This window comes from Notolepis coatsorum, assembly GCF_963971535.1.
Source record: "Notolepis coatsorum genome assembly, chromosome: 4".
Taxonomy (NCBI): domain Eukaryota; kingdom Metazoa; phylum Chordata; class Actinopteri; order Aulopiformes; family Paralepididae; genus Notolepis; species Notolepis coatsorum.
Window position 1 is genome coordinate 31,022,809 of NC_140168.1, and position 26,483 is coordinate 31,049,291.

General features: G+C 48.6%; 1 protein-coding gene across 1 annotated transcript in view; it reads left to right on the forward strand.

The window, feature by feature from the left end:
- fndc5b (fibronectin type III domain containing 5b) overlaps positions 1–23,539 on the forward strand; it is a gene marked incomplete at both ends in the record, with an annotated part of 47,746 nt that extends 24,207 nt beyond the window's left edge. The window contains 2 exons of the mRNA XM_084311896.1: positions 8,740–8,829; positions 23,400–23,539. Of these exons, the coding sequence (XP_084168022.1) occupies positions 8,740–8,829; positions 23,400–23,539 (230 nt within the window). The remainder of the gene's footprint in view (positions 1–8,739; positions 8,830–23,399) is intronic.
- Between the last annotated feature and the right edge of the window lie 2,944 nt (positions 23,540–26,483).

Genomic DNA, 26,483 nt, shown 5'->3' on the forward strand with positions numbered 1-26,483 from the left:
TTAGGTATCATGTACTGTATAAATAAATGGTTCCCAAAGTTTTCAAGGCGCGACCCCTGAAATAACGGTGTCAGAGAAGCTTGGAGGCTATTAGCAGTTTCACTATTAATCAGGTTTTAATCTGTTTCGGACATCATCCATACATGCATTGAATTGATTAACCTTTGGTTTATACCAGTCATGTTCATCACCCTCTTGTTCATCATCAGATAACAGTGCTTGAACAGATAAATGCACATTCATCAAAACGTCAAGGGCTTGCAATTGCTCATTCACTTTTCTCAAGTCATGTCCACCTCATCAAGTCCGTCAAACAGCGCATCTCCTCAGACATTTTAATCCCAGTTACAATATCACAATAACATGTGAGTGACAGTGATACAATTCAACAATCCACAGATTCAGATTCCTCATAATTCACATCCACAATCCACTCGTAAAGATGCTTCAATTTATGCTTGAATGAAACACAATCCGGGCGCTCCGGTTAAGAAAATACATCCACAGCGGAGAATATGAAACGAATCAGAGCCAAACACCCATTTCATTCATTAAAAATATCCCTGTGGGATTCACATTTGCAATGCTCCGTTATTAAAATAATCACATAGTGTGTGTCGCGACTCACAAGCGCCGTATAGCTATGACGTGCATTATTTAAGTCAATCCATAGGCTGAATATGATTTATTATCAGCATTTTAGGTCTATTTACATTTCAAAAGCCCCCTCTAGAAAAACAAAGCACAAAAACATAATTCAGAATGGTATTGTAGCGTTCTGTCGTACCCGTATTGTTAGGAAGAATGAGGAGAGGTTTATGTTTCTTTTGGTTATTTAATTCCACTTCAATGAGTAATAGGGATGGGAATCGAAAACCGGTTCCCGTTGGGAACCGGTTCCTAATTGGCCGATGCCTGGAACCGTGTGGCTCCTGTGACTTTCGATTCCCTTAACGCTGCCAGGTTTTTCCTACAGTTGCGCGCGTTAGCATGTAGCCATGGCAGACTCTATTTGATTCCTTAAGGGCTCGAAATTGCCTGGCTTTTGGTCATATGCTCCCGAAATGCTCCCGCTGTTTGGCTACTTCTATGTGCAGTGAAAACTACTTGAATGCTTTCATTGATTTAGTTTAGGGTGAGCTAAAATTAGCCGCGGAGCTATCGCTAGCTAACGTGAGCTAACGCTATTTAATCAAGCTCACAAAGAGAGATAAACAGCTGACAGCGGATAGTACAGGTACAAATACAATAAAACAGCGGGTGGGGACTGTTCTGTAAACATTGTACTCTTTAGTTCACATATAATAAGAGCCGGATTGTTTATTTACTAAGTCCGTCAGACAGGAAGTACCATGGTGCAACATACAAATGTGTCCGTGTAGCAACACAAGCCAATACCTACAGGACAGGGGCCCGGGGAGGGAGCTCTGTGTGTCTGTGTGTGTGTGTGTGTGTGTGTGTGTGTGTGTGAGACAGAAGTCAGAGGAATAACGACTGTTATTCAATAGATTAAATTAGTTTAAGAATAAAAAAATAAATAAATTTTAAGAGAATCTCAAATACATTATTTTATTTAAGTGTAGGCTATAGTTAATGTTTTATTTTTTACAGTTTTTGTATTTTTCTGACATGGTAAATGGCTGCTTTTTTATATAGCGCTTTTATCCAAAGCGCTTTACAATTTGTTCCTTACATTTTACCCAATCACTCACACATTCACACAACGACGGCGCAGGCAACCATGCAAGGTGCCAACCTGCTCATCGGGAGCAGTTAGGGGTTAAGTGTCTTGCTCAAGGACACATCGACACGCTGCCCGGGAGGAGCGGGAATCGAACCGGGAACCTCCGGATTGCCAGACGACTGCTCTACCTCCCGAGCCACTGTCGCCCCTGACATGGGGGCTCAACAATAAATGACAATCAGAAATGTCAAGTTGCATGTTGTTATTCTAACCAGCTTAGTTCTGTTGCATTTCCAATTTATTTATTTAAATTATAAATTGATCAGGTATCGATAAGAGAATCGATAAAGAATCGAATCGATAAGCAGAATCGATAATGGAATCGTATCGATAAAATCCTATCAATTCCCATCCCTAATGAGTAACATACAGGTCAATACCTCACTCGTTAGGAACACACACAGCTTCCTCCTTCACGAACACAACGTAACTTCCGGTGCCACCTCCTATCTCTCCCGGGGGGAAACACACCCCCGGGTACAGTGACACACAAGACCCCAGATCATTACACTATCCCCCCCCTTCTGAGCTCTCGCCCCGAGAGACACATCAACACATAGCACATTCCCAATAACATTTTCCATTTCAAGCAGAACACACTTTTTTTTCTTTTTTTACACAAAGTCCTTGAAACGACCTGGCGGCAGCCTCCACCTCTGTGGACGCGTTGTCCCTGCCCGAAGGACTGAATCGACCTGCTGCGGAACAGGAACCGTCCGGGGAGTGCCATGTCTGTCCCGCACAGGGAACACAGTCTGTGATTCTGAGGGGCCCCCCGTATGGGAAGAGGGGAAACCCCCCGCTGGTGGACCACGGTGCACTCCCCTCGAACGGCGGTTACATCCGGGCCCAGTGGTGGTCGGAACACTGTCTCTAGGTGAGGCCGCTGGGAGGGCTGGGTCTTGCAGTGGGAGGCAATCCCCTCTGTACGGGGCCAGTCTGTCTCTGTGAAGAGCAACTTTCCTCCCCCTGAGCGGCAATTGTACCCTGTATACCACCTCCCCCACCCTCTCTAGCACCCTACATGGCCCCTGCCAGTGACAGTCCAGTTTAGGGCACCGCCCCCTCTTCCTCCGAGGGCTATACACCCAGACCAGTTCCCCGGCCTGGAAATGCCTCCCCTTAGCCCTCACATCATAGTTCCTTTTTTGTCTCATGCCCGCCTTTTCCAGCTGACCCCGGGCAAAGTTGTGGGCGGACTCCATTCGATCCTGGAGTCTCCTGGCATACTCCCTCCCCGGGGGAATGGGGGGAGTGTCAGGGGGCTTGCCAAACGCCACCTCTGTCGGCGTCCGGAGCTCCCGGCCCAGCATGAGCAGTGCTGGCGTGCAGGAGGTGGACTCCTGTACAGCGGATCGGTATGCCATGAGAACGAGGGGGAGGTGCGTGTCCCAGTCTCGCTGGTGCTCTGCTGTGAGAATGGCTAGCTGCTTGCCCAGAGTCCTATTGAACCTTTCCACTAACCCGTCACTTTGTGGGTGCAGAGCAGTGGTCCGGGTCTTCTTGGTGCCTAGCTGCTCGCACATGGTGGCAAAGACATGTGACTCAAAATTTCTCCCTTGATCGCTGTGGAGGGTTTCCGCTGCGCCGAACCGACTGAACATGCCCTCCACCAGCGCGTCAACCACAGTCTTGGCCTCCTGATCCGGCAACGCATATGCCTCCGGCCATTTGGTGGAATAGTCCATGGCGACCAGCACGTAGCGATTGCCATTGTCCGTGCACGGAAACGGCCCCATAACATCCACCGCCACTCTCTCCATGGGGGCTCCCACCCCCAGCTGTTGGAGTAGTGCGTGGGACTGATCAGGTGGGCCCTTGTATGCTGCGCAGAGGTCGCAGCGGCGACAGAAATCCTCTACGTCCCTTTTTATCCGTCCCCAGTAGAACCCCTGACGGAGGCGGCGGAGAGTCTTTGTGATGCCAAAGTGCCCAGCCCCCACGGTGCCATGGGAACTTTTTAACACAGTCTCTCTCATTGCTTTGGGGACCACCACCCGCCACCTGTTCTCTCCCATAGCCGGCTCCCTCCACGCTCTCTGTAGAACCCCGTCCCACACCTGCAGAGCCGCAAAGTCTGCCCACAGTCCCTTTGTAGCAGTGGTGCCCCCTGCCACCTCCCCCCAGGGTGGCTTCTGACCTGACTCTACCCATTGCAAAACAGGTTTTAAATCAGGGTCGTGCTCTTGCTGCGTTCGCCACTCCGCTTCTCCGATCACCTGCAGCTCCCTGCAGACCGGCCCGTCGCCCTCGTGCTCGGGGCATATTGTTACCTCCTCCCGGAGCTCTCTCTCTCTTGCCTCCCTCTTCTCACAGTATCGACACCCCTCCGGAGCACAGGGCCGTCGGGACAGGGCGTCAGCGTTGGTGTGGCGGACGCCGGCCCTGTGCTCAACGGTGAAGTTGAAGTCTGCCAGCCTCTCCAGCCAGCGGCACACTTGCCCCTCCGGCTCTCGAAAGGACGTCAGCCACTGGAGAGCGGAGTGGTCAGTTCTGATTGTAAACGGCGGCCCACAGAGGTAGTACCTGAAGTGTTTAACTGCCTCAACGACAGCCAGAACCTCCCGGCGGGTGACGCAGTAATTCCGCTCCGCTTTGTTGAATGTGTGGCTGAAGTAAGCCACCGCTCTTTCTCCGTCCGGCCCCACCTGAGACAGCACGGCCCCCATACCCACGTTGCTGGCATCCGTGTCCAGGACAAACGGCAGGGAGGGGTCTGGGGGTCGAAGCACAGGTGCTTCTGTTAGTCCTTTTTTTAGGAGGTCAAACGCCTGCTGACACTCAGGCGTCCAGGTGAAGTCAGCGCCTTTCTCCTTCAGTCGAAATAGGGGCTCAGCGATGCAGGAGAACCCCCTCACAAACCTCCTGTAGTATGAGGCGAGCCCCACAAAGCTCTCAAGCTGCTCTTTGTCTGCGGGGGTGGGCCACTCTTTGACCGCCTTTTAGGGCTGGGCGATATAACGATAACGATAAATATCGCGATATATTTTAATAATCGATATCGAATATCGAAATTAAAAAGAAATCGAAAAAAATAAATTATACTTATAACAATTCGATAATTATCGATATCGAGAAATAAAATAAAATTATCATATCGTTATCGCGATATGATTTTTTTCCATATCGCCCAGCCCTACCGCCTTTATCTTCCCCTCCTGCGTGCTGATGCCCTCTCCCGTCAGTTTGTGTCCCAAGAACTCCACTTCTCTCCTCATGAAGTGGCACTTGTCGGGGTGAAGTTTCAGTCCTGCCTCGGCTATCCTCCCCAGGACCCGTCTCAGCGTCTGGAGGGCCACCTGGAAGGAGCTGCCATGGGCCAGTATGTCGTCCAGGTACACCACGCACTCCTCTGGAGGAATGCCAGCCAACACGCTCTCCATTAGCCTTTCAAACGTGGCTGGGGTGTTACACAGCCCGAAGCTGAGGACACGGAATTGCCACAGCCCCCTCGGTGTGCAGAAGGCTGTCTTAGGTTTAGACTCTGGGTCGAGGGGCACCTGCCAGTAGCCAGCCCTTAAGTCTAGTGAGGAGAACCAGGACGACCCAGCCACTGTGTCCAGCGCCTCATCAACATGGGGCATCGGGTAAGAGTCTTTCTTTGTCACCTTGTTCAGTGGTCTGTAGTCGACGCAGAATCTCATTTTGGAAGTGTTCTTCTTCTTTACCATCACCACTCCCGAAGCCCAGGGACTGGCAGAGGGCTCTATGATGCCCGCCCGCTGCATCTCATCAATGGCGCACTCTGCAGCTTCTCTGTACGCCATGGGAAGGCGGCGGGCTGGTGATCTGATAGGCCGGGCGTCCCCTGTGTCTATTTGGTGATGCACCAAGTGAGTGCAGCCAATTTCAGCATCTGTCAGTGCAAAAATTTCCTTGAACTCATTTAGCAACTGCCACAGCTCCTCTCGCTGTTCCGGCTCCAAGTGGCCACCGTTGCGTTCCCATATGCCCCTCACAACTGCTAGCCTGTCAGCCTCTTCCTCCATGTTAGGCTGCGCCAGGGGGAGGGGGCCCCCGGGTGTAAATGGGGCTGCTGATGGGGACAGGGGTGTACTGCCAGCAGGTGAAGGGAGCTGCCTGTCAGGGGCAATGGGCATGGGGGGTGAGCGTTCAGCCGTCGAGTGGGCAGGGGAATATCTCAGGCGGGTATTCCGGGAGCGGAAGCTACCGTGACTGTCCAGGGGGCTTGCAGAATGAAACTGTGTCTCTGCTGCCCTCACTGCCAGTGGCGCTGACCTCGGAGGAAGTGGGGGGGATATCATCTCAACAGTGGGGCCCCCAGGGAAACTCAATGTGTTCTCCCCCAGCTCCAGCAGGCATCGGGCAAACTTCAAAAAGTCTAGCCCCAATATGCAGGGGTCCTGCACCTCTGCCACCCACACCCGGAACTCCACCGACAGGCCCCCCACTGTTATGACCACCTTTCCCTTCCCCAACATGGGGGCTAGCTCACCAGTCACTGTCCTCAGCTGCACCGACGTCTGCTCCAGCTGTGTCCCCACCGGGACCACGTCGGGCCTCATCAGCATCACAGTCGAACCCGTGTCCACCAGGGCCGAACACGGCGCCCCAGCCAGGGTGACGGGAACATAGCAAAAATTGCCTGCATGCGTCCAGCCCACTACCATGACTGACTCAGTGTCAACGTCTGCTTCTGGGGGGAGTAGAGCCCCACCCCCCCGGCTGTGCTGATTGGCTCCCTCCGCTGGAGGCAGAGCAGCATGGGACATGGCGCCAGGGATCCGCTCCGCCCCATCTACACGGACCCCCTGCCGTTTCCCTGCCTCTCCTGGCGATTGCGGCAGTCCCTGCGGAGATGCCCGGGTTGGCCACACCCCCAGCAGCGCATGGGCCCCGGTGAATGAGCCGCACCTCCTTGTGGTTGCAATGTTACGGCACGCACCAGCTCTGTCATCCGCTCCATCATTGCGCCCACCCACTCCGGCTCCCTTGGGCCGCTCTCCCTCGCAACCCTCACCGTGGGAGGGGCCTCCCTCACGCCCTCCTGTGTGGTCTCGCCCCGCAGGTCTTCTCTCTCCAGCGCCAGCTCCAAGGCCCCCTGCAGCGTGCTCGGGTGCTGCAGCTGAACCCGCTCACGCAGGTCTCGCGGCTCGATGGCGCGGACAAACTGATCCCTGGCGTACTCACTGAACACCGCGGGGGGCATGTGGCCGTATGCCCGTCTCGTGAGTGTCTCAATGTCAGTTGCCAGTGCACGAAGGGACTCACCGGGCCGTCTGTGCCGGTTACATAGCTCTGTGACCACGATGCTTTTATTGTCACATCGACCGAAACGCCTCTGCAGCGCCCCCCACCACAGCTCCATAGTCTCTCAGCTCTTCCGGTCCCAGTGCACTCAAACATGCCAGGGCATCATCCGTGAGGGACAAAACGAGACGGGCAGCCTTTTTTTTATTGTCCATCGGCCAGCCATTCAGTTCGGCTGCCAGCTCAAATTGCATAAAAAACGCCTCCAGACTGCCTTTACCCGAATATTTCAGCGCCTGGTCTGCTCTCCATCCGCCGTGTGCACCTCCACATGGTGCCACTCTCTGCATGTCATTCCTACCGGACGCCGCCGGGAGGAGTACCGGCGCCGCCGTCGCGTGGCCGTCACTCTCCCGTCCTCCGAGATTGCCAACCCCGACTTCGGCAACGACCTGCATTCTTTCCAGGTCTGGAAGTCCACTGGACAGACCTTCATCCTCCCTCTCCTGTTTAATCTCGTGGCGTGGCTCTTCTTTTTCCGTCATTGCTAAGCTAATGTGACGTAGCTAGCCAAACAGCGGAGCTCCCCAGGGTACACAGTGCGCGTCAATCCGAGTTCACTGATCCCACTTCAGACACCAAATGTAGCGTTCTGTCGTACCCGTATTGTTAGGAAGAATGAGAGGTTTATGTTTCTTTTGGTTATTTAATTCCACTTCAATGAGTAACATACAGGTCAATACCTCACTCGTTAGGAACACACACAGCTTCCTCCTTCACGTCTATTTCACGAACACAACGTAACTTCCGGTGCCACCTCCTATCTCTCCCGGGGGGAAACACACCGTGACACACAAGACCCCAGATCATTACACTATAATGGGATCTGTGAGGAAGGGAGCTGGCATTTCTTTGCAAGGGAGTGGCCAGTTTATCCAGCTAACTGAACTAAACCTGCGCTGGAGCAGGTTAAACATTTTCGATCTGTTGCCATAGTGATTTAGACAAACCTGCTTTGTGGAACCGAAAAGCTTGATTTATGTCAAGTTATCCTGAAGATTATCCAGCTAACTCAGTTAGCCACGTACGGGGAATGGGGCCCTGGTGTGTATAGTTTAGTTGGCTTTATATGTCTTTCCTGGTTATTAGTCAGAGTGTCAGTCGTTCACTGAACATTACCGTGAGTAGTCCTGTGTATTCTTGTGAAGGCGTTATCACTCCTGGCCACGGAGGATAACCTTGTTTAGCTATTTTGTCTGAGTCGCCATGTCATTATGATTGCCGTTTATTGCATTCATTATTTAAAGTGTTTCCTACTGCGAGTATACGCAGCACCATCGTGTGACGTGTTTATTATTTAGTGCGTTTTTGGAGACTTGCTTTCTCCCCTTTCTTTTCCCCTTTATTGTATAGTTTACCGTATTCTTTATTATATGCATTTAGCATGTTTTGGAGACTTGCTCTCTCCCTTTGATTTTTGCTCTACAAGTACTCGAATTAAAGGAGCAGTGCTCAAATTCGAGAACCAACAACTGCCTCTCGTCGTGTCTGTTCTACACTGCACCTGGGTCCAACACACCTATCCAAACCGTAACGTGTGTGTGTGTGTGTGTGTGTGTGTGTGTGTGTGTGTGTGTGTGTGTGTGTGTGTGTGTGTGTGTGTGTGTGTGTGTGTGTGTGTGTGTGCGTGTGTGTGTGTGTGTGTGCGTGCGTGCGTGCGTGCGTGCGTGCGTGTGTGTGTGTGTTTGCGTGCGTGCGTGCGTGCGTGTGTGATCTGTCACTAGATGAGGTGATGGTGGAGGAGATGGGCCAGGAAGCTCAGCTGAGGGCTGGGGAGTGCATCATCATCATAGTGGTGCTCATCATGTGGGCAGGTAAGAAGACATACCATCAGCAGAGCTACAGGTAATAACACATACCTTCAGCAGAACTACAGGTAATAACACGTACCTTCAGCAGAACTACAGGCAATAACACATACATTCAGCAGAACTACAGGTAATAACACATACCATCAGCAGAACTACAGGTAATAACACATACCTTCAGCTGAACTACAGGTAATAACACATACCTTCAGCTGAACTACAGGTAATAACACATACCTTCAGCAGAACTACAGGTAATAACACGTACCTTCAGCAGAACTACAGGCAATAACACATACCTTCAGCAGAACTACAGGTAATAACACGTACCTTCAGCAGAACTACAGGTAATAACACATACCATCAGCAGAACTACAGGTAATAACACATACCTTCAGCAGAACTACAGGTAATAACACATACCTTCAGCAGAACTACAGGTAATAACACATACCTTCAGCTGAACTACAGGTAATAACACATACCTTCAGCAGAACTACAGGTAATAACACATACCTTCAGCAGAACTACAGGTAATAACACATACCTTCAGCAGAACTACAGGTAATAACACATACCTTCATCACAGCAGGGATCAACAGAATTACAGGTAGAAACAAAACACACACTCACCTGCAAAAATCTATATTTTATTTAGAATAAGAAAATCCAACTTGTTTAAAATCAGGCTGAAATCAAAGCAAGGACCATGTTATTAGTCAAATGGCACTCAACAATTTTGTTAGAATGGATGTTCATAAAATTCCAAATTTCATATTTAATTCATCTACTGTGTGAAATATTGTCACTCAAAAACTAAAGCGTGCCCCCTTCTCTCACCTGGTTCTGCAATCTGGAATACCTGTTCTATCAGGTTAATATTATACAGCGTCATTTCAATTCAGCCAGCCATTTATATTCACATGTCAAAGTTTGGCTATGTTCACACTGTAAGCCTTAGTGCTCAATTACGATTTATTGCTCTGATCCAATCATTTTGTTTGGTTGTTCACATTATTCTTTAACTCATTGACCGCCACGCTGTTTTCTCATCTCTACTCAATGGCACCAGCGTTATTGACCATTTTAGCGATGTTTGCAGACCCATCGTGTGTTCTGTATTATAGCTATGGAGACAATAGTATGGCTCATTTGACAGGCATTGTTCATAGTACATCACTGACTAACCAGTTCATTTCTACATACTGTAGTTTGTGCACTATTACACACTAAACATCGCCCCTTTCCAAAATAATCCAGTCTTTTTTCATAGATCGTGAGATAGGACGCGTTATATGCAATATTCCCAAATCGTTCGGGTTGGTCACCTGAAATACAAAATACTTCCAAATCAAAGGTATGTACCATGTACATAATATGTGTCTTCACAAAATCATCAAAACTGCGATCGTTACCAAAAGCATGTTTTAGGTCCGGTAAAATACGACACTGATCGTTACAAATACATGTTTCAGGTTCGGTAAAATAGACATAGAATAGACCTTACCTTAGCCAGAATGTACTCCAAAAAGACTAATCCCCAGTATAATCCCCAAATCTCAGAGCGATTGCTCTGCAAGAACTCCTCCCCTCAGAGGGAGTCAGGACAGACACTGTCTAAACAAAAATATTCCAGTTCAAAAGGTAGGCGATACTGCCACCTGGTGAGATTCGATCGTCATTGCAATTCCAACATAGGCAGAGATGTATCAGAGAGACCCAGGGAGCTCCAGCCGAGTGTATAGAACGGGGATCAAAGGAAAAATATCAAAGGATCTAAAAATGTATTATTACGTTTTTGGCACTCAGGCGTTGGCGGCGAAACACGTAATATTACACATGGAGTAAACATGTAATTAGTAAACATGGAGGATACTGAAGTCACAGTTTATGGTTTGATTCATAAATTGGATGCCTGTATCTAAGAATCAGATTTGGTTGTTTTTGGTGCGACATTGACGGACAGACAATTATGGTAGAATAAGAAATAAAAAGGTGGAATAAGATAAAATGGAATATAAACTAAATTAACATAGAAGCAGGAATAGGCCAGGGCTGTACAACTGTGCACAATGTGGTCGAATTTGGGCCACTTTTGCCTGCAACGTAGCCTGTGTGTGTGTGTGTGTGTGTGTGTGTGTGTGTGTGTGTGTGTGTGTGTGTGTGTGTGTGTGTGTGTGTGTGTGTGTGTGTGTGTGTGTGTGTGTGTGTGTGTGTGTGTGTGTGTGTGTGTGTGCGTGCGTGCGTGCGTGCGTGCGTGCGTGCGTGCGTGCGTGCGTGCGTGCGTGCGTGCGTGCGGTGCGTGCGTGTGTGTGGAGAAAAGAACATTAAAAAAGAAAAAACTTTACATAAACAGGCAGCTGCACTAATTAAAGGCCCAAGGCTCTACGTTTCTGTGACAGGCTACAAAAGTTAAAAATAATACATAAAACATTTAATATCCAGGAAACATTCTTAGAGGCTAAATCCATTAGTAATATGCATCCCTAAGCGTCCCGCTCTTAAGCCATACCGAGATATACCTCATCTCATGTACCTAGTGTACTCCATCAACGAATAAAACCAAATACACCCAGCACCTGCCAGGCCCCGCCCCTACTGCCATACTATATAGTACTGGGCGTGGCCACCACTCACTCTTCCTCGGAAAAAATCGTTTCCAAAGAAAAGTTTCCCCAAGGGAACTCAGGGCACGCTAAGAGCGGGAAGCTTAGCCAGTACTCATATAACTAGGTTATATACATAACCTGTCGTTATATATTCGTACTGGCATCGCGTCCCACTCTTAAGCCATGTGTGTGTGTGTGTGTGTGTGTGTGTGTGTGTGTGTGTGTGTGTGTGTGTGTGTGTGTGTGTGTGTGTGTGTGTGTGTGAGTGTGTGTGTGTGTGTGTGTGTGTGTGTGTGTGTGCGTTCGTGCGTGCGTGCGTGCGTGTGTGTGTGTGTGTGGAGAAAAGAACATTAAAAAAGAAAAAACTTTACATAAACAGGCAGCTGCACTAATTAAAGGCCCAAGGCTCTACGTTTCTGTGACAGGCTACAAAAGTTAAAAATAATACATAAAACATTTAATATCCAGGAAACATTCTTAGAGGCTAAATCCATTAGTAATATGCATCCCAAGTTGTAATTAAGAATAACGGCCTCCTAAATCAAATTTAAGACTCAAATCTTTCCAGCTTCAGGACGTACACTAGTCGTTAGCTGCATGCGTAGAGAAGTGGTGGAGCCCCGATGTGCACACACAGACTCGTCAACAGAGCCCATTGACGCCCCCCCTAACCCCCCCCCCCCCCCCCCAGACTACGCTTGAGAAACACTGTTGCTGACGATAAAAAACGACAGGTTATGTATATAACCTAGTTATATGAGTACTGGCTAAGCGTCCCGCTCTTAAGCCATACCGAGATATACCTCATCTCATGTACCTAGTGTACTCCATCAACGAATAAAACCAAATACACCCAGCACCTGCCAGGCCCCGCCCCTACTGCCGTACTACGCTTAGCCAGTACTCATATAACTAGGTTATATACATAACCTGTCGTTATATATTCGTACTGGCATCGCGTCCCGCTCTTAAGCCATACCGAGATATGGGGTAGAGCGGACGCGAGGCCCGACAAATGCACCCCCTGAGGACCCGTAAGCCCACATCAGGGGGGAGGGGAGTCCCGTAACCCCATCCTTCCTAATGAAGAGGGGGCGCAGTCAACTCCACCCGAGTGCGAGCAAGAGGGAACTAGAACCTCTTGAACACACAGCACAGGCGGAACCACGTGTGACACAACACATTGTGGCCCACACCCACACACCCCCACCAAGGACGGGAAGCAGGAGAGGCCACAGACCTCAGAACCGCCTGGGAGACAGAACCCCCGGTCATGTCCATGAGGTAAAACCTTACGAAGGGACCCGGGGAGGACCATGAAGCTACAGCACAGATGTCCTCCACTGAGGCCCCACCCAGCAGAGCGGCAGAGGCCGCCACCCCACGAGTGGAGTGCGCCTTGACGCCCCCAGGGGGAGCCAACCCGGCCAACGTGAAGCAAGGGCAATGCCCTCGCACAACCAATGGGACAGGCGCTGTTTCGACAGTGCCTTACCAGCACGAGAGCCACCGTAACAGACAACTGAACGGTAGCCCTGAGGCCCTGAGTACGGCTGAGGTAAACCCCCAAGCCCGGACCGGACGCCTGTATCAGTTCCGCAACCGTTCCTATTTCCGGGGTAGGCCTGATTGGCCCCGACAGGCACGTGACCCGCCGCGGCCACGCCCCGCGGCAGCCCCAGGACGCGGCAACGAGGCTGCTGTGGTTCACCGCCGCTTTCCGCCTTCAACGCCGCCCGCAGCAGCAAATTTGCGCGAGCGCAGGATTATTTCAGTGTGTATCATGCAATCATTTATCATTTAACATTTGAAAGGCATACATTGTTGTATGAAATAAAATAGTATAGAGACATATGTACAGCGTTCGATGCAGAATAGAAGTAACTGAGTTACCATACAATATACAATATGCTATAGTGCAAAGCAGAAATGGGATGAGGTACAATTTACAGTAAGGTGTATGCGTTGCAGTGCAAATGCTGGCGCGCTCCAGAGACCGTTACTGTACCATACAATATACAATGCAATCTACCAATATACAATACGCTATAGTGCAAAGCAGAAATGGGATGAGGTACAATTTACAGTAAGGTGTACGCGTTGCAGTGCAAATGCTTCTTACTGTTGCGCTCCAGAGACCGTTACTGTACCATACAATATACAATATACAATACGCTATAGTGCAAAGCAGAAATGGGATGAGGTACAATTTACAGTAAGGTGTATGCGTTGCAGTGCAAATGCTTCTTACTGTTGCGCTCCAGAGACCGTTACTGTACCATACAATATACAATATACAATACGCTATAGTGCAAAGCAGAAATGAGATGAGGTACAATTTACAGTAAGGTGTATGCGTTGCAGTGCAAATGCTTCTTACTGTTGCGCTCCAGAGACCGTTACTGTACCATACAATATACAATACGCTATAGTGCAATGCACGTTAAAAAAAAAAAAAAAAAAATTTAAGGGAATCGAACTTGTCACAAACAGACCATAGGATCCACAGCCAAGCAGCGTTACCAATTGAGCTAGTTGTCGATGGTAAAAAAGGGGGGATTACTGCTACATAATGCTGCCGCGACGGAGCTCCGCCGCGACAATATTATTAAACAGCGGCTCTGTCATTGAAGTGGGAAAAGTGAGCCGTATTGTATATTAGTACATTGCATAGTATATTGTATAGCGTATGGTAACTCTGCGGCGTTGAAGGCGGAAAGCGGCGGTGAACCACAGCAGCCTCGTTGCCACGTCCTGGGGCTGCCGCGGGGCGTGGCCGCGGCGGGTCACGTGCCTGTCGGGGCCAATCAGGCCTACCCCGGAAATAGGAACGGTTGCGGAACTGATACAGGCGGACCGGACATGACAGGTGAAGGCCCGCCTCCAACTCACTAGCATGAGGAGGCGGATAAAACGCCTGAACCATAATATCCCTGGAGCGGAAGCACTCCGGATATTTTTAGGCACGAAGGCTGGATTAGGCCGCAGAGTGGCACCGCTATCGGAACGAAAGACAGGCACTCTGGCCGTACCGAGAGAGCACAAAGCACACCCACGCGTTTTAGCGGAGGTGATGGCCAGCAAGAACGCAGTCTTCGAACGACAGCCGTTCCAACAGCGCTTGCTCAAGAGGCTCAAACGGGGCCAAGGACAACCGACGAGGACCAATTGAAGATCCCAGCTCGGAGCCAAAGAGCGTTTCACCGGCTTAAGGCGTCAACGCCAAGCAGGAAACACTTCACAAGAGGGTGGCCTTACACCACTCTTGGAAAATACGCCACTTACCCGCGTAACCCGCGATAGTGAAGGAGCATGCGCGTTCCGGATGGTACCAACCACAGAAGGATCCATCCTCTCCAGACTCACCCACTCACCAGCCAACTCACCAGCAGCTGGCCCAGCACAGGGAACTAACACAGAGACCCGTGCGCTTGAGAGAGGGCCCGCGATGACCAAGGAACAGGCCATGACGAGATACCAAGAGCTGGATCAGGACCGGGAACCACACAGCTGCGCCCCGGTCCGGCGCAATCAGGATCAAGGACCTGCGCTCCTCGACGTACCCGCCCCAACAACTGACCTAACAGATGTATGGGGGAAAGAATCCCAGGCGGCACGGCATCGGTCCCAGACCTGCCTGACTATGTCCGGACGTAATCCCCACCCGTCAGGGTGAGGACCGCCCAGTGACATTACACCTGTACCCACATTCACCCTGCCGGGGATGTGGAGAGCCCTCAGGCCGCGCAGATGGAGAACGGCCATAGCCAGCCGCCCGGTGCAGACGGGGGGAGCGTACTCCTCCCTATCTGTCGATATACGACACTGACGTCGTATTGTCCGTCCTGACTTGCCTCTCACCGGGTCTATTTCCATACTGGAAAAGAACCACCTCCGTAACCTCCTCCTGGGGTGAAGAGGAGGCCAAGAGGGACCACGGAATGAGCAGATGCCCTCATACCGAGCAGGCGTATCACGGACAGCGCCGTAACCGTCCTAGGACGGAACCTCCCGAGCGTGTCGCAACACGCTCTGAGAGGGATGCCCATAGCACTCCACCCGTTGACTGGGAAGAGGAGTACTCTACTTCCAGTCTACAGCAACCCCAGGCTGGTAGGAACCCTGCCTGGCATGAGACCTGACGATCCACCTTGACCGCCAAGGACCAGAACGTCGGCAGGGCAGAATACACTTCGTAACCCCTGACGACACAGAGGCCCCAGTGCGGCCTCCACGCACTTGGTGAAGATGCGGGGAGCCAGAGAAAAGCCGAACGGCAGCCCCTGGTACTCATACGCTAACCCTGTAAGGAAGCGTAGGTAAGCCCTAGGACGGAAGATCGGGGATGCGAATACGCATCCTATAGGTCTATGGAGGAGAACCAGACCCCCACCTGACAGTGTTCAACAGGTAGGAGACGATCCAAAAAATACTGAACCTTCCCATGGTCCAACATGGGTCTGACACCCCCCCCTCCCGATTTCTCAGGCACCAGAGAACACCGGGAGGAAAATGCCACGAGGATGGCTTGCTTTGTCCACAGAGATCAGATCTCGTCGACCAGAGCTGTCACTGCTGGTGACCCTGACAATAGGGTCTGTACCAAACCCGAAAACGGGTGGGGTTGTGTAAATACAAGTCAACGTTCTCTTCATCCACCTCGACATATGGTACTGCTGTAGCCATATGTGATGACACTCCCAACGCACTCGCCATGTGGCGCAGGTCCGCTAGGAACTGTAGATGGGCGGCCCGGTCCCACCCGCTGTGCGTAGCCAACCCTGGACCCGTGCGAGCAGAGCGTTCCGTGTCGGGACATCTGACCCTACCCACGAGGCAATCGCATCCAAGGGGGGACCCCGACAGAAAGGGCCGGTTTGATACGGGGGAAGCTGACATCAGTTCTAGGTGACAAAAGCTCCCCCACTGAACACCCCTCCAGAACATGCTGAGGAGTTGTTCTGCAGCCGGACATGCAAGGTGTGAGGCCCCCATGGGTTCCTACACACCGTAGCCCTGCAGTGATATTACTACCACCCAAATCATGCCTGCGAGACCACTGTCAATCTTTCAGGAGTGGGAGGCACCAACATGATACCTGGCCTGGCGAAGGCGAGGCCGGGGAAGCCCGCACTGTGTGCCTCAAAAGGTTTCGAGCCCCCCTGCTGACAACACTTATAGTTGACAGACGTAACACCAGGCTCAACCAACACAGCTTATGGTGTGGGAGCCGCTTGACAGCACAACATTCTCACGGACAGACCCAGGCTCAGCCATCAACTGGGTGTCAGCCCCTGTCCCCATGAGAAGCGAAAAGTGGGGCCGCTCGCGCTTCAACGAAGGCACGCGGCCCGCAGCCAAAGAAAACAATCAGAGCCCCCTTTTTCCGCTGGTGTTGGGGGAGGGAGTGATCGGAGAGCGGGCTGCTCGCGGCAGGACGGCGATGGCTTGTATATTCCAAGCCGAGCCCATCCAACATGGCCGATCCCTCGGCCGCCAAGGCTGTCGGCCTTGTGGACACCTGTCGATTCAACGCCCAGGATACCTCTGGCGGGGGAAAACATGGCCGCCTGTCGAGGGCCTCGTCATCGCCACTGACAAGGCCGTGCTCTCTCTTCTTCTGGCTGCGCGGTGTGACGCGGTGTGGGGCCTAGGACAAATACCGCCCGCGCTGAAGACCAAAATCCTCTGCGGAGAGGGGAGCCCTGAGCGGTTATAGCTTGCGGCTAGGTCAAAGCTAATAACGTCAACAACCTCGTGCGATGTGTCGATGTCGGCTGGCCCTCAAGGCCCCGCCACCAGACACCATTTTTTTTTATAGAAAAAACAGCAATTCGAACACAGTTACTAATCGCTGCCAATTCCATACCGTGGCGGTACAGGCTTTAGCAGCCCACCAGCCACTCGCCGGGCCGACCCACCTCATGGCGTCGGCCGGGCGGGGCACTGTTTCAACATGTCAAAAGCAAAGGACTGATGCTAACACGGAGCACCAGTGGTGGTTGCAACCAGCAACCTCCACTGTGGTGTGCACCATGAAGGGGTTAATGAATAAATGAACTAACACTACGAACATACTGTAGAATGGGCAAGCCCACGCACACAACGTTAAGGGGAGGTGGACCAGAGAGAACCAGTCCCGCATTCATTCATAATATTCACAACAGCACACCAGCCCTAGACCTCAGCCCATTTACCCATGAAGGTAAACAAAGCCCCCCCCGCACTACTCCCCCAGTAGACACCGATTGACCGTCAGCATGAATGGTTGAGACTTGAGAGGAGGGAAGACTGTAGTATAGACAGACATTCCCATAGCAGAGAGACAGAACAGAAACAGTAGCCCAATATAGCATAGCGTTCGACGCTAATGTGGACAGAAAACAGTCAGCTGAGCCACAACACTGGCCGCCGCTAAATTCCATCCTGCAGCAGTATAGCTCTACTGCCACCCGCCGGGCCGACTCGCTCTCAAGCATCGGCTTCCGGGTGGGACATAGTCCAACCCCGCCGGGGCGCGTGAATATTAAAGGCAACCAACTTGTGTTCAGCTTTTCGTTCAGCGTTTCTCTGATTGGCCACACGGCCACGTGACCGCCCTAGCACACGCCCTTATCCGCGCCGCGCCGCTCTGTGTGTTGTTACGCGGCAGTGAGTGACGCGGCAGAGAGTGACCGCGGCCGCGCATGCGCATGAGGCTCCACCAGGTGCTCTGAGAGGTGCTCGTTGGTTAATGCCTCGTTGTGTTGTTGTTGCGTTGTTGGTTAATGCCCCGTTGTGTTGTAAAGCCCATCCACGCTGTGTATCATAGAGCACTGGGTTTTATCACTGGAGATACATTTCTCACTCACCATTGTATTTTATATGAAAATAATTGTAAGTAGGTGAATTCTATACATCTGACAATGCCATCTGACAATATCATAATGATGTGTTTTCTATATTATATCCACAATCATTCATCTAAAAAATTGTATGGGCGTAAATACATGTTAAGATATTCAAAATCGTCACAGCAGTATAGTTTGTTTATACTTCAGAAGTATGATATTTGAACATGGTCCCCAAAATGAATGGAATCGAATGAGGCGCCTGACGCCTGACACCTGGGAGGAATGGGGGCGTGTTGCAGAGTTGGGGATGTTTAAAAAATATAATTTAATATATAATATAATATAATAATAATCTGGTCAGCAGCCTCCACTGATGTAGCGTGATTCAAACCCCCTCAATGTGCAGTTTCTAGTTAATCAGTCAGTTACGCAGCCTCCACTGATGTACAGTGACGAGTGAATCTGGTAGTTGGTTTATGACGTTACAAACGCGAAATAACATTATACATTATATAACGTTACAATGTACAGTTTCTAGTTAATCAGTCAGCAGCCTCCACTGATGTTATGACGTTACAAACGCGAAATAACATTATACATTATATAACGTTACAATGTACAGTTTCTAGTTAATCAGTCAGCAGCCTCCACTGATGTACAGTGACGAGTGAATCTGGTAGTTGGTTTATGACGTTACAAACGCGAAATAACATTATACATTATATAACGTTACAATGTACAGTTTTTAGTTAATCAGTCAGCAGCCTCCACTGATGTTATGACGTTACAAACGCGAAATAACATTATACATTATATAACGTTACAATGTACAGTTTCTAGTTAATCAGTCAGCAGCCTCCACTGATGTTATGACGTTACAAACGCGAAATAACATTATACATTATATAACGTTACAATGTACAGTTTCTAGTTAATCAGTCAGCAGCCTCCACTGATGTTATGACGTTACAAACGCGAAATAACATTATACATTATGCTCCGCGAAATAACATTATACATTATGCTCCGCGAAATAACATTATACATTATGCTCCGCGCTTCATTCATTAATTTCATTTGGGACCTCTGCCGCTTGCAGGGACCTCTGCCGCGCTCGTGGCAAAAGGGGGCGGGGGGTCGTGGCCAATCAGAGAAAAGCTGAACACAAGTTGGTTGCCTTTAATATTCACGCCGCCGGGGCACAGGATCGATGCTACCTGGCTACCTAGCCACGGCACACCCGCCCTGCACCCTGTTGTCAACCCATTTACCCATAAAAAGGGTAAAATAGGACTCAGGAAATAACCCCCCACATTAGCTACCGACTGACCTTCATCAATGAACCGGTTAAGAGGAGGGAAAAGCGGCAACATCCCACGGCGGGGAACATTAGAACAGTGCCCAGCATTTCAGCATTTCAGCATTAGTGTTAGCATTAGCATTAGCGTTAGCATTAGTGTTTAGCAGCACGCTCCAGGATCGCTTGGAAACCGTCCACTTCAGGGGAACGTTCACCAAACCATCCCGCCCCCGGCGCCAACACACAACTCGGTTGTGTAACAAAACAAACCAGCATTACTAACACTAGCATCAATGCCTGATGACACAAGGCCTACCTGTGTGCGAGCCGTCTCGATAGCCAAACCTCGCACGCTGTCCCTCGATCTGCTGCCACAAGACGAGGGAACATCAGAATAGACCCGACGTGTCGTTGGAACATACCCCGAAGATTCCAGGGGTAAGCAAATCTCCGTAAGCACTCAATATTATCTAAACTTTTCATAACAACTAGTTGCATAGGGTGTCATGCATCCGCTATGATGGAAACGAAAATAGAGGAAGAGTGAGTGGTGGCCACGCCCAGTAGTAGGGGCAGGTGCTGGGTGTATTTGGTTTTATTCGTTGATGGAGTACACTAGGTACATGAGATGAGGTATATCTCGTATGGCTTAAGAGCGGGACGCGATGCCAGTACGAATATATAACTGTATTTCACATTGCATTCAACACACTGCAAAAATTTGCACATTGCTCATTGCACATCACACAACATTTTGGAACTGTGTATAGTAGGGGTGTAACGGTACACAAAAACCACGGTACGGTACGTACCTTGGTTTTGAAGTCAAGGTTCGGTATGGGTTTTCGGTACAGTTTAAAGTTTGTTAAGTAAAGTTTGGCTTTCCATGTTCCACTCAGGGGTGATGTAGTGTGCAGTAACTAATTGTACTTGTAGGGCTGTCAACGAATATTCTATATTGAAATGAATAATCGACTTGTTAATTTTTTTTCAAAATAAATAATAATTATATTAGATTGTGAAAAAAAGAGCACCCGGTGGGCGGTCGTTCGGTACACAGCCGCTCTGTATGGTACGGTAGGCCTACACACTGAAATGGTTCAGTACGGATATGTGTACCTTTACACGCCTAGTACATAGCCATTTTGTTATTCAAATTCCATATAGTATAATATCTACATCCTGATCTGCAATGCACACTTTTTTAGAACTGTATATAGTAGGGGTGGAACGGTACACATTCAAACCGTACACCGTTCGGCACGACCTCCACGGTTCGGGGCATGGGTGTATTGTTCGGTTATAACGGTTAGCCTCGAGCTAGGCTAACGTTACGTTAGCCTAAAGCTAACTAACTTTAGCCGTGAGCTAACTAACGTTAGCCGCGAGCTAACGTTAACTAACTTTAGCCGCGAGCTAACCGTGGAAACAAACGCTCACAGAGAAGTGACTCCACGACACCAGTTCCATTTGGGGAAGGGGGGTATATTGACGAAGCTTGACAACAGAGGTTGTGTCTGTCTGTGTAAAATAACGAGCCAGGAGACTAGAGCTGTGTGTGTCAACTGCGTCTGTTTACATCGTGGTCCCTGCTGGGACATACCCACTCGACACACCACTGTGGGGGGTTTTATATAACATTCCCCATTCCCTTGTAACATCTCCTTTTTTTTGTTGATAACAACAGTTACAACATTCCTTAGTGCAAATTATTATTAATACACGAAACCCCATAAACGTCCTTATTTAAAACCCTAATAATCTTTTCTGTGACTTTTCCTTTTTGATAAGAAAGTCTAGTGCTGGTTGAGCATATGCATACTTTGTTGATGGCCTTTGTCTATAATGTGGCCACAAAAATAGAAAGGTTTAATTGTTTAGTTTGTTTGCACTAAGTTAATACTTTGACAAATGTAGCTATATATTTTTCAGTCAGTTCTGTCTTTGTGTGCCAAACATTATTTAAGGCAAACCGCTGTAAATAATTATTTTTTATTATTATAAATGAGAAGCATGTTTACATTTTTGGAGTGTTACATTATTTTTTTTATAAAAAACAAAGTATATCGAACCGAACCGAAGACTGTGACCACAAAACCGTGATACGACCCGAACCGTTGATTTTGTGAACCGTTCCACCCCTATATAGTCATCTTTATTTTAGTCATCTTATTTTATTCTATGCTAAATTTATTGTATTGCACTGCACACTTTTTTAGAACTGTATATACAGTAGTAATCTTTATTTTAGTCATCTTATTTTATTCTATGCTAAAATGTTTGTATTTTTATTATTGGAAGCTGCTATAGTCGAGGGACCACAATAAATAGATGTTCACTCTTCTTGCTGTAAAGTACTGAAATAAGTGACAATAAAGGAATCTGAATCTGAATCAGCACTCCGGCTTTAGAGACAAAAAGAGACTCATAAATATCCTTCCTAACCTACTTCACCACTCGGTAATGAGATACAAATACAGTATGGCCCCTGTATAACGTTGGTGGTTATAGAAGCAATTAGAGACCATTTCCCCTGTGAGAGAGAGAGAGAGAGAGAGAGAGAGAGAGAGAGAGAGAGAGAGAGAGAGAGAAAATGGGGTGAAGAGGGAGAGAGTGACGAAAAACCGACGAGGTAGAGATGAGGCGAGAGGGGGGAACGAGAGACAAGAAAGAGAGAGAGGAGAGAGCAAACGAAAATAGTTTTCTCTCTTTTAATTGGGCCCGTGGGGCATGCTGGGTGATCTCAGTAAGATATCCCATCATGCCATTGGTGGTGAAGTGATCTGATGTGGAGGCTGACATAAAAGGAACGCTCCTCTGTCATGACTAAAGCACGGCTAAGGGTCCTGATTTTTCTCTCTCTCTCTCTCTCTCTCTCTCTCTCTCTCTCTCTCTCTCTCTCTCTCTCTCTCTCTCTCTCTCTCTCTCTCTCGCTCTCTGTCTCTCTCTCTCTCTCTTTCCCTCTCTCCTTCTCTCTCACTCACTCTCCCCCCCTCTCCCCCCTCTGCCCTCTCTCTCTCTCTCTCTCTCTCTCTCTCTCTCTACCCCCTATTGTGTGAGTGATTCTCTTTCTCGACACTTCACACGCTCTCAGTCTATCTTTCTCCTTGATCTCGGGCTCTCGGTCTGTAACAGCCACCTCTAGACAAATGAGCCCCGCTAAGGTTCTTCTGTTTGGGTCTGGAGTGGAGAGAGATAGTGGAGGGGTTGCTATCACACGGCCACACGTCAGGCTCAGCCAAGGAGAGGAGATTATTCACGGTGTAATAAGTGACTGAACGCGACTCTCTCCATCTCGACTTCGACTTCACTTTCCCCTCAATCTCTAGCCCCCCCCCCCCCCCCCCCCCCCCGATGTTCTCTCTTTCGTTTGACCCCCCCCCCCATCCATTCTCTAACTGCAAAGGTGGAATGAGTCCATTACTTAAGTAAACATCCTGTTACTTCGATTAACATTTTAATTAACATTTTAATTAAAATATTTGTCGAGAACATTACTCAAGTGAGAGAGCTACAGGCAAAAAAAGTACTTGCTTTTGAGCAAAAAGATGTTGTGCATGCTACACAATACCACAATACCAGAATAATCTTTGGTGTGGTATTTGACAACTGTCTGTCTGTCTGTCTGTCTGTCTGTCTGTCTGTCTGTCTGTCTGTCTGTCTGTCTGTCTGTCTGTCTGTCTGTCTGTCTGTCTGTCTGTCTGTCTGTCTGTCTGTCTGTCTGCTTGCCTGCTTGCCTGCCTGCCTGTCTGTCTGTCTGTCTGTCTGTCTGTCTGTCTGTCTGTCTGTCTGTCTGTCTGTCTGTCTGTCTGTCTACTTATCTATCTATCTTAGGTGTGATTGTCCTGTTCTGCCGTCAGTATGACATCATCAAAGACAACGAGCCCAGCACCAACAAGGACAAAGCCAAGACCTCCTCAGAGTGCAGTACTCCGGAGCACCCATCGGGAGGGCTACTGCGCAGCAATGTCTAAGACCAGCCCTTACATAGCCTTCTGCAATAACCAACTGCTCAAACCTCAGGACGGGTGAGAATGTGCCAATCAATTCTGCTCAAACATATTTTTCTGTAAGTGGTTCCCAAAGTGAGGTTCGGGGACCCTCAGACGTCCTTTAGAGGGTGGTTTGATTGAGTTTAATTGTACTATTTGATTAGCTAGAATTTAGCATAATTAGATAATGTACAAGACTGATTTGATCTCCGCTGTTCTCTCTCCACCGTATAGATATTGTATACAGATCTGTATTAGCAACAAAACATTTAGTAGATGGTCATCCCTTGGACAAAATTGTACCAAGTAGGTGTCCATGGCCTATTGTGTATATTTATGGGGGTCATTGACATGAAATTGTTCAGGAATCCCTGACCTATTGCATGACTGATATAGCAAAACATCATCAGCATAGAGTCTTATAACTCCACAGGCTCAATATGATTTTTGCCTTGATTTGAGTTCACATATCAGGCTGTTGTTCAATATGTGTTTCACTTATAAAGATATGTGTTCGACCATTTTATGCCAATTCATCACTTTCATATGCGTCCAGTGTATCTGAATACCTTAAATGACTTGTGGATGGTCAATACTCTCCACATCTGGAGAAAATGGCATGCTAAGACTATTGCTTCATTGTGACATAATCCTTTTGTATGATCAAACGTTGTCATCATACACCACCACCAAGTAAGTACGGTCATTTTCATGTTGCAACGTTTTGTTGTTTACAGTTGTAGTACAGTATGACTCTTTCTTCCAGACCCTGGAGACCAACGGAAAGCCATTCTCAGAAACCATTGCAACCAACAACCATCGCAGAAGCTCTGTTCCACGCATCGAAGAGCGGTTTCAAAAATCCATCAACTCAGTCCTGGATATGCAGAATCTACAGACTCCCAACGAGAGTGGAGGACCACGTGTACAATCAGCGATGGACTAGATTAATTTCCGTTCTGGTTTAAAACTGAACTCTTAAGAGAAACTGTGGCCTTGGAGGGCCCTCGATCTGGACTTTCTGAGGGGAGACCCGAAATATCAAGGACAAAATGGACATAAACATAGCTGACGATCAGCGAACATGAACATGCCAGAACAACTCGCCTCATGAATCCAGCTTAACCCTTCATTATAATGGCATCAAACCCCAGGCCGGGTTCATGAAGGGAAGGTCTTTGAGCGGTTCTCCTATAGTTGGAACGTGGGGATTCTTTGTTAGGGGCCACAGTGAAGGTGGAAAGGTGAGCAGGATAATGAGTCCTCATGGGGGCGCTGTTATCAGTCAGCACAGACCATAATATACAGGAGCGGCACTGAACAGGCTCTCTTTCTATCACTCTGTTTCTACCACTCTTTTTCTAGCATTCTCTCTCGCTCTCTCTCTCTCTCTCGAGTCTCTCAGTGTCTCTCTAACAAGCACATTGTTCCCCGTTGTAATTGCAGTTTTACGAGTCCTCACAATCCCAATTAAGCCTCTGAGTATCATTACTGTTATTAAGACGTACATACTCGGCGCACAGATATGGTCTGAGAGTCCCTTCTTATGCCTCTTTTATGTCCGTCTCTCTCTCTCTCTCTCTCTCTCTCTCTCTCTCTCTCTCTCTCTCTCTCTCTCTCTCTCTCTCTCTCTCTCTCTCTCTCTCTCTCTCTCTCTCTCTCTCTCTCTCTCTCTCTCTTTCCCTCGGCTGAAATATTAATGTACCCTGTCACTTCGTGCAATAGTGCGTCCGTCCCGGGAGAGATAAGATCCGGTGTGAGTTCTACAATGCCATCCAATGGTGTGACCCGGAGCGAGGCCGCCGCTAACAGTTCTATCACGGGTGCAATAAGTTAAACAACTTTTAAAGGTTGTTGTTTTTTTCCAGTTCCGACATCCAAAATCTGAAAGATTAATGAGGCCACCTCACCCAAGGGTGTAGGTTTCATTTGGGAAGTGGTGGGGGTGGAAATCAGGGTGGGGGTGTGTGTGTGTGTGTGGGGGGTGGGCGGTGTCAGTCGTTGTATATAGCGGCGCGACGAATGAGAAAAAAGACGTTTGAAAACAATGCTTAAGATGTTTGTATGAATTTTTGTATCCCTGTGTCCGACAGCCTATGCCCATTCCTGTAGCATGAAGAAACAGAATATTGCGAGCATTCGCCATGGAAACGGAATTCATAGTTGGAAAAAGCCAACCATGAACGAATAGATAACATGCATCATTATCCAGGCTATATCCAGACTATATTGCGTTTTCCCACAGTCAGGAATCTTGCTTTTACCCCAGCAATTGTAAAGGGGATATGGCAGTTACAGTACATGCTATTATTAATGTGAACCTGACAGACACTGCCTCAATGCCCCATGGCACTCCAATATTACCTTGTTAGAACACAGAGATACCTATAGTCAAAGACGCATTTAATTGACTAAATAGACCAAGCCAATAAAAGTATAGCCTTAACCTGAATTACAGCCCTGGTCTCTCCACAAAATCCAAAGCAAACAAAATGAATACCCTATGTGTCAATATAGGCCTACAGGTATTTTGCCTAAATTAACTAGTCTACTTTTCTCCAATATTGCTCACATAAAGACATAAGTAGGCCTAAAGCTACAGTAATAGCAATATAAGGTACAGCAAGGGGAGGAAACATTCCAATGATTATGTGATAGACTATGAACGTGGTGCTGAAGGGACAGCTCCTCAATAGGTTAGGCCATTATGCATCAACCATAACATATTGCTACCACACCAGAAACAGAAGAAAAAGTATCACGTTATAACGTGATAAGTTATTGTTTTAACATGAAACATTTCACGTTATAACATGATAACTTATTGTTTTAACATAAAACGGTTCATGTTATAACGTGATCACCTTTTTCTTTAATTTTTTTTTTATAATTTTTTTTTAGTGTTTATCGCTTTTTTCTACTGGGC